The 10,000-nt window shown below is 39.1% G+C and overlaps 1 protein-coding gene across 1 annotated transcript in view; it reads left to right on the plus strand.

Moving 5' to 3' along the window:
• psma1 (proteasome 20S subunit alpha 1) overlaps positions 1 to 10,000 on the plus strand; it is a 24,985-nt gene that overhangs the window by 5,418 nt on the left and 9,567 nt on the right. Inside the window, exon 5 of the mRNA XM_079859004.1 lies at positions 8,009 to 8,097. Coding sequence (XP_079715130.1) covers positions 8,009 to 8,097 — 89 coding nt within the window. The remainder of the gene's footprint in view (positions 1 to 8,008; positions 8,098 to 10,000) is intronic.

Here is a 10,000-nt window from a genome sequence, read left to right on the forward strand (position 1 = left end):
GACGAGTTAGAGTTATGACGTGTTATGACGAGTTAGAGTTATGACGTGTTATGACGAGTTAGAGTTATGACGTGTTATGACGTGTTATGACGTGTTATGACGAGTTATGACGAGTTATGACGAGTTATGACGAGTTATGACGAGTTATGACGAGTTATGAAGAGTTAGAGTTATGACGAGTTATGATGAGTTATGAAGAGTTAGAGTTATGACGAGTTATGATGAGTTATGAAGAGTTAGAGTTATGACGAGTTATGACGAGTTATGATGAGTTATGAAGAGTTAGAGTTATGACTCTGAGAGACCCGGGTTCGAATCCACTGTGAGACACCAATGTGTCCCTGAGCAAGACACTTAACCCCTAGTTGCTCCAGAGGCGTGCGACCTCTGACATATATAGCAATTGTAAGTCGCTTTGGATAAAAGCGTCAGCTAAATGAATAAATGTAAATGTAAATGTAAATGACGAGTTAGAGTTATGACGAGTTATGATGAGTTATGAAGAGTTAGAGTTATGACGAGTTATGACGAGTTATGACGAGTTATGACGAGTTATGACGAGTTAGAGTTATGACGAGTTATGACGAGTTAGAGTTATGACGTGTTATGACGAGTTAGAGTTATGACGTGTTATGACGTGTTATGACGTGTTATGACGAGTTATGACGAGTTATGACGAGTTAGAGTTATGACGTGTTATGACGAGTTATGACGAGTTAGAGTTATGACGTGTTATGACGTGTTATGACGTGTTATGACGAGTTATGACGAGTTAGAGTTATGACGAGTTATGACGAGTTAGAGTTATGACGTGTTATGACGAGTTATGACGAGTTAGAGTTATGACGTGTTATGACGTGTTATGACGTGTTATGACGAGTTATGACGAGTTATGACGAGTTATGAAGAGTTAGAGTTATGACGAGTTATGACGAGTTATGACGAGTTATGACGAGTTATGACGAGTTATGACGAGTTATGACGAGTTATGACGAGTTATGACGAGTTATGACGAGTTATGACGAGTTATGACGAGTTATGATGAGTTATGAAGAGTTAGAGTTATGATGAGTTATGATGAGTTATGACAGCGTGATGATGAGTTATGATGAGTTATTACGGCCGCTGTACTGCTGCTTCATAAGCGCCACCTGTTGCGGGTCGAACAGAAGCTGATGAGCATCAGAACATCTCGACAGCAGGACACACACACACACACACACACACACACACACACACACACACACACACACACTGCCAGTCGCACGCTTGGACTCATCACTGTCTCTGGAAGAGCCTCTTCTGCTCAGAGCTGTGTTTAACCCTGTATGATCATCAGCAGGGGAGTATCACTCCAGTGTAGAGCTGCTGATGCTGGAGATCCTGCTGTCATCACAGGAGTAACTCACACGCCTCTATATATGCGTGTATATATGCGTGTATATATGCGTGTATATATGAGTGTATATATGAGTGTATATATGCGTGTATATGCGTGTATATATGCGTGTATATATGCGTGTATATATGCGTGTATATATGAGTGTATATATGAGTGTATATATGAGTGTATATATGCGTGTATATATGCGTGTATATATGCGTGTATATATGAGTGTATATATGAGTGTATATATGCGTGTATATGAGTGTATATATGAGTGTATATATGCGTGTATATATGCGTGTATATGAGTGTATATATGAGTGTATATATGAGTGTATATATGCGTGTATATGAGTGTATATATGAGTGTATATATGAGTGTATATATGCGTGTATATATGCGTGTATATATGAGTGTATATATGAGTGTATATATGCGTGTATATGAGTGTATATATGCGTGTATATATGCGTGTATATATGCGTGTATATATGCGTGTATATGAGTGTATATATGCGTGTATATATGAGTGTATATATGCGTGTATATGCGTGTATATGAGTGTGTATATATGAGTGTATATATGCGTGTATATATGAGTGTATATATGCGTGTATATGAGTGTGTATATATGAGTGTATATATGAGTGTATATATGCGTGTATATGAGTGTGTATATATGAGTGTATATATGCGTGTATATATGCGTGTATATATGAGTGTATATATGCGTGTATATATGAGTGTATATATGCGTGTATATATGAGTGTATATATGCGTGTATATGAGTGTATATGCGTGTATATATGCGTGTATATATGAGTGTATATATGAGTGTATATATGCGTGTATATGAGTGTATATGCGTGTATATATGCGTGTATATATGAGTGTATATATGCGTGTATATGAGTGTGTATATATGAGTGTATATATGCGTGTATATGAGTGTATATGCGTGTATATATGCGTGTATATATGAGTGTATATATGCGTGTATATGAGTGTGTATATATGAGAGTGTATATGCGTGTATATATGCGTGTATATGAGTGTGTATATATGAGTGTATATATGCGTGTATATGAGTGTATATGCGTGTATATATGCGTGTATATATGAGTGTATATATGCGTGTATATGAGTGTGTATATATGAGTGTATATATGCGTGTATATATGCGTGTATATATGAGTGTATATATGCGTGTATATGAGTGTGTATATATGAGTGTATATATGCGTGTATATATGCGTGTATATATGAGTGTATATATGCGTGTATATATGAGTGTATATATGCGTGTATATATGCGTGTATATGAGTGTATATGCGTGTATATATGCGTGTATATATGAGTGTATATATGCGTGTATATATGCGTGTATATATGCGTGTATATATGCGTGTATATATGCGTGTATATATGAGTGTATATATGAGTGTATATATGAGTGTATATATGCGTGTATATATGCGTGTATATGAGTGTATATATGCGTGTGTATATATGCGTGTGTATATATGCGTGTGTATATATGCGTGTATATATGCGTGTATATATGCGTGTATATATGCGTGTATATATGCGTGTATATATGTGTGTATATACACGCATGTATATATGAGTGTATATATGTGTATATATGAGTGTATATATGCGTGACATATATGCGTGTATATATGCGTATATATGAGTGTATATATGCGTGTATATATGCGTGTATATATGTGTATATATGTGTATATATGCGTGTATATATGCGTGTATATGCGTGTATATGAGTGTATATGAGTGTATATGAGTGTATATGAGTGTATATGAGTGTATATGAGTGTATATATGCGTGTATATATGAGTGTATATGAGTGTATATATGCGTGTATATATGCGTGTATATATGCGTGTATATATGCGTGTATATATGCGTGTATATATGAGTGTATATGAGTGTATATGAGTGTATATGAGTGTATATGAGTGTATATGAGTGTATATATGAGTGTATATATGAGTGTATATATGTGTATATATGAGTGTATATATGCGTGTATATATGCGTGTATATATGAGTGTATATATGCGTGTATATATGCGTGTATATATGCGTGTATATATGCGTGTATATATGCGTGTATATATGCGTGTATATATGAGTGTATATATGCGTGTATATGAGTGTATATGAGTGTATATGAGTGTATATGAGTGTATATATGAGTGTATATATGTGTATATATGAGTGTATATATGCGTGTATATATGCGTGTATATATGCGTGTATATATGCGTGTATATATGCGTGTATATATGCGTGTATATATGAGTGTATATATGCGTGTATATATGCGTGTATATATGCGTGTATATATGCGTGTATATATGAGTGTATATATGCGTGTATATATGCGTGTATATATGAGTGTATATATGCGTGTATATGAGTGTATATATGCGTGTATATATGAGTGTATATATGAGTGTATATATGCGTGTATATATGCGTGTATATATGCGTGTATATATGCGTGTATATATGCGTGTATATATGCGTGTATATATGCGTGTATATGAGTGTATATGAGTGTATATGAGTGTATATGAGTGTATATGCGTGTATATATGCGTGTATATATGAGTGTATATGAGTGTATATGAGTGTATATGAGTGTATATATGCGTGTATATATGCGTGTATATATGCGTGTATATATGCGTGTATATATGCGTGTATATATGAGTGTATATATGCGTGTATATGAGTGTATATATGCGTGTATATATGCGTGTATATATGCGTGTATATATGCGTGTATATATGCGTGTATATATGAGTGTATATGAGTGTATATGTGTATATGAGTGTATATATGCGTGTATATATGCGTGTATATATGCGTGTATATATGAGTGTATATGAGTGTATATGTGTATATGAGTGTATATATGCGTGTATATATGAGTGTATATATGCGTGTATATGAGTGTATATATGCGTGTATATATGCGTGTATATATGCGTGTATATATGCGTGTATATATGCGTGTATATATGAGTGTATATATGCGTGTATATGAGTGTATATATGCGTGTATATATGCGTGTATATATGCGTGTATATATGCGTGTATATATGCGTGTATATATGCGTGTATATATGAGTGTATATGAGTGTATATGTGTATATGCGTGTATATATGCGTGTATATATGCGTGTATATATGCGTGTATATATGAGTGTATATGAGTGTATATGTGTATATGAGTGTATATATGCGTGTATATATGAGTGTATATATGAGTGTATATATGAGTGTATATATGCGTGTATATATGCGTGTATATATGCGTGTATATGAGTGTGTATATGAGTGTATATATATATATATATATATATATATATATATATATATATATATATATATGTGCTGTATGTGCACACAGAGAACAGCAGATCCACACTGGAGTGATATCTCACAGTAGTTATGATCATATGAACACAGCTCTGCTGAGCAGAAAACTCTCTTACACACACACTAAATGTGTCCACACTCTTCACCGGTGCGGTGAACAGACGAGTCCGGCTGAAGAGATGAGTCCGGCTGAGGACCCCAGCTATCCCACTGGCTCAGAGCTTTATGGGTAATCGCTGTAGTGCCTGTTACAAATCATACAAAATCACTTTATTATAGAAGACGTTTGCACTACGTTATAACGAGTCATTAATGTATTTTAACTTATATGTTTCAGTATTTAACCGAAGCTATAGATTGTGAAATTAAATATTTCTCGTTGTTAGTGTGTGTTTTTATTATAAATAAACAACATATTTGAGCTTCAAACAACTACATTCTCGACTGAGAAACTCTTAACACTACATTTCGTGACACAATAACAGGCGTAGTTTTACATTTCGCGGTCTTTCTCCTCTATTGACACAACTCGAGATTTTAAATATTAGTTATAGAATATATACAATTTACATATACAATATACAAGTTAATTTAATCTTGCCTTGCATATAGCAGCGGGATTTAGCATTCTACATAAAGCTACCACACAATAACAGCTCCCGCTAGCAGCTAGATCAGGCATACTCCTGGCATACTACTGGGGTCCTGAGCTCGGACGCATCTCTTCAATAGCACTCATTTGTTCACCACACCGGTGCTGTATATACACAGCGGCAATCCATATTACTCAGCCCCCATCGCTCATCAGGTTTACTGGCCGGATGTAGACCTTCAGCGGTTAGCAGTGAACACATCACACAGGAGTGAGTGAAAGAGCTCAACACATGCTCCAGTGGTTCCCCTGATTCAGCTGAAACGCCACTGCTCATGTCTTCCCCGTCTCAGACTCGACCCCTGATAGTCCCTCAGCACAGCCCAGATCTGCAGAGCAGGGGTCGCCTCTGATCAAGGGCTTCATTAGCAGCAGCAGGTGTGCTAGAGCGGGAACACACACTCATCTGAACCGGAGAGGTGTGATGAGCATCACTGCAGGCTAGGAATATGGCTAGGCCAAAAGAATGAAGAGATATCATCGCCCTCCACACTCAGTGTTCCCCGAGACGCCGCTGGGAGCAGAGTTAGCAAGCTCAGGGTTAGAGGAGCAGTGGCTACTCTCCTGGACGGGCAGGAGGAGGATATCAGCGGAGCGATGGACCAGACCTGGAGCTGTTCCTCCCTGTGGATCAGCGGTGTCTGGAGGAGGAATGAGGCGTCAGCTGTGGAGAGCTCTGTCTGCAGTTCAGCGTGAGGAGCTCCTGATGCGCTCGCTGATGTGTCTCCTCTGGCTCGGGAGACCGGCAGCGTGAGGAAGGAGAGATGGAGTCACTGAAGCATCAGGAGATCCTGGGAGAAAACGTGGAGCTTGGACCTTCAGCAGGACAACGATCCCAAGCATTCCTCAGAGTCCAGCCAGGCTTGGTTTCAGAGGAAGTCCTGGGAGATTCAGTGGCATCAGTCACATGACCTGAACCCCAGAGAACATCTCGGGTGGGATGTGAAGAAGTCCAGGAATATCCCTGAACTGGAGGCTCATGAGGAACAGCTCAGATCCCTCAGACACACTGCTGTCTAAGTCATCTCGCAGAGATGCTAGAGCGCTAAAGATGCTAAGAGCTAAAGATGCTAAGAGCTAAAGATGCTAAGAGCTAAATATGCTTGTCATGAAGGGGGTGAATACTTTAGAGACTGCAGAAGACATTAAAAGTTGCATTTTCAGCTGAATCTGGGGAAGCCTCTGGACACATCTGTTGTTGAGCTCTTTCACTTCTGTTTGATTTGCGTCTGTAAATTGTCAAACCTGATGTGTAACGGGGGTGAATCATTTCGGTTGCAGCTGTATGTGTGTATAATTTAGGTTTAAAGGCTGTAAAGTGAGGTTTAAGTAAGGGATGATGTAGAGCGAGGCGGTTGCTATAGCGACTACACCCCCGACAGGCGCAGCGCTAACCCTAACCCAGCCTGAAGGGGTGTATTCGCTATAGCAACCGCCTCGCTATACGTTATCCGCTTATTACATGGCTACCCACCAAATACATCAAGTTGACACAAAATATTGATTTAAAAAGGAGTTTATTGCTTCCGCTAAAGAAAATTCGAAAATCCGTTGCGTCTCTACGGTTAGAATCCTGCGTCCATAGCAACGCTCTGTTTAGCATGGCAACGGTGTGTTATACTAACAGCGGCTGATGTCAAGACATAACACACTACACTCTACACTAGAGTTCAGCCAAACCGTGTAATAATGTTTGATAACACTTGCTGTTGTATTTTGAGTAGGGCTGTCACTTTTGTGAATACATCCTGTTCGATTTGTGAGACATTAGTGTTCATTGAATCGATTGTAAAATCAATTTTCCATGTCTAAAGACATTTCCATTTTTAAATGGCAAATATGGGCTAATCCACGGACAACTAACAGGCATTAGGACGAACGTAAAGAGGGCGCTTGAGACGCGCACAATTCAGCAATACTTCTGATGATTTATTGGCGTGAAGTTTCGTGCACAATGACAAACAGGAGTGCAAGGTTCTCCAAACACAATAAGCAGAGTGGACTGCCATAGCATCAGTGACACACATCACTGCCGGCTTCACCATGCCCGTGTTTACCATCACCTACATAGGCGACTGTAGCCCGTAGCCCGAATCTGTGTCTGTATGCCTGAGACTGTCTGAACACCGGCAGAACTCACACTTTAGTAGTAAAAAGAGACACAGAAGAGTAATCTGCTGTTGTGTGTGTGTGTGTGTGTCAGAGCCTGTAGTCGCTGTGTGATGCGCGTTCGCTGCGGGCGTATCGTGACGAGCTGGACGCGCTCCGAGAGAACACCGTTAAAATCGATTCCCTATTTTCGTTTTCGAAACTTATGTTGGTTGGTCCGATCGATTGTGCAGCCGATTTTCGAGTGTAGAGTGACAGCCCTAGTGTGAGTGAAATAGAGTTATGGTATGTGTGTCAGCACAGATCTTGCTCTGCCCTTCTGTACAGCTCAGGGTTATAAAGCTGCAGGTTTGATCTGAAAGCCTGCAGTGAACGATCAGCTGTGAGGACGTGTCCCTCAGACAGTGTATTGAGTGTGTGTGTGTGTGTGTCTCTCTCTGCAGTAACTTCATGCGTCAGGAGTGTCTGGACTCCAGGTTCGTGTTCGACAGGCCTCTCCCCGTGTCCAGGCTGGTGTCGCTCATCGGGAGCAGTATCCTTTCAGGAGTGTGTGTGTGTGTTCATCTGTTCATGTATTCATCTGTGTGTGTGTTCATCTGTTCGTGTGTTCATCTGTTCGTGTGTGTGTGTGTTCATCTGTTCGTGTGTTCATGTGTTCATGTGTTCATCTGTTCGTGTGTGTGTGTGTGTTCATCTGTCCATGTGTTCATGTGTGTGTAGGGGGCAGTCCACTAACCGTTAGTCGACTACAAGAGGCTCGCAAAAAAAAAACACCTGGTTAAAGTGTTGAGATCCGGCGGGATAGATAATGGACAGATCACACACACACACTCTCCGGCGGGCTGTAATGGACAGATCACACACACACACACACACTCTCCTGTCATGAGTCGACCTCAGATATGGCTTATATCACTTGAAACATGCTAGTATCAGCAACTCTACAGTGCGCTCGCCAGAGTTTCCGCTAGAAAAAATGGTGCCGGTCAAAGTGACCGGCAGAGGTTTCGTTTTCCGGACATTTTTGATGATATGCCGGTCAGATATCGCCTCTTAATTAGGGGGGCGGGATTATTACACGATTTATTATTTATAATAATAATATTACCATCTTACGTGACAGTTCTCCATTACTGACGCGTCGCGACCGTTCAAAGCGGCACTAAAAGACTGCTTTAAAACTTCCACAGAGACCTCAAACAGAAAGCACAAAGTCTTTCTTTAAAACGAATTTCGTTTTGTATTAATTGTATCTTAATTTTAATCAGTGTTTCATTATCCAATTTTCTCGATTTAATAAATAAAAAGTAAATATAGCAGACAATAAATAATCACGACATGGAGGCGCCAGCGCCTGAACTGGAGCTAACGTTAAGCTATCATCCATGAACTGAAATTTAACGTATAAGGTAGCCTACTCGCCTCACACACCTAAAAAAAAGAAAAAAAAATAGAAATATATCTATTATCTACAGAAATCTCTACTTTTAAACAGAACCATTCAAAGCAAAATAAAACGATGTGATCCGTATGAAATGTGTATCTCTCTCCGGCGCGTTCACTACTGCGAAGATCGCGAGTCAGACTTCATCTTTGCAGCCGACACAGAAAACACTTGTTTATTAATAGACAATTAAAATGTCTCATTGCAATATTTTACATATTCATAATCATTACGTTTGCTGGTTCGTTGTGACAGTTATGAAATATTGAGTGTGAGGGATTGTTCACTTCACACAAAAAGATCTTGGAATGAGATGGCTAACTGTAGTAGCGTTTAGTCCACTGCCTATAATAGCCTAATTTAGAGATCACTTTTTTTTTACCGACTACCGACTAGAGAGTAAACTTGAGGCGCTCGCAAGAAAATGGATAAGTAGCTACATAATAACATTCACAAATATTACACCATTTAAAAAAATACATAGGCTACTGAGTTACTAAAACATTCTTTGTCAAATAACACACCTGTTTGTTCACAGTTTTAACGTTCATGTTTCCATTTGTTTAATTTCAAGATCTGAGGTGAATTATATCCATTGTTGCTTTTACAGCTTCAAAGCTGGAGCACTAAATGATATTCAAAGTCACATTTCACGCTTTTAACATTAAATAAAGCACATAAACAGTAGCCGTCCAGAGATTATCATCGCCACACTTTGTGTTTGATGTTCTGGTTAGGACAAACACTCTGATTAACATGGAAAAGATGCCTTTTATCGCGTGTCGCGTCATGTGTAGTTAGTTAGGACAATTTTAATCGGACAATTTGGCTGGAGAGATTTAATTTTGTCGGACATTTCATTTTTTTTCCGGCCAATGTCCGGCAATTACCGGACAACGGAAACCCTGGCGCTCGCTCTAATGCTAACCTAGCTAAGTGTGTGCTATTATTAGGTGCATATCCAGGTGTGTGTGTGTGTGGAGAAGCTCCT

Source organism: Squalius cephalus (genome assembly GCF_949319135.1).
Source record: "Squalius cephalus genome assembly, chromosome: 23".
NCBI lineage: Eukaryota > Metazoa > Chordata > Actinopteri > Cypriniformes > Leuciscidae > Squalius > Squalius cephalus.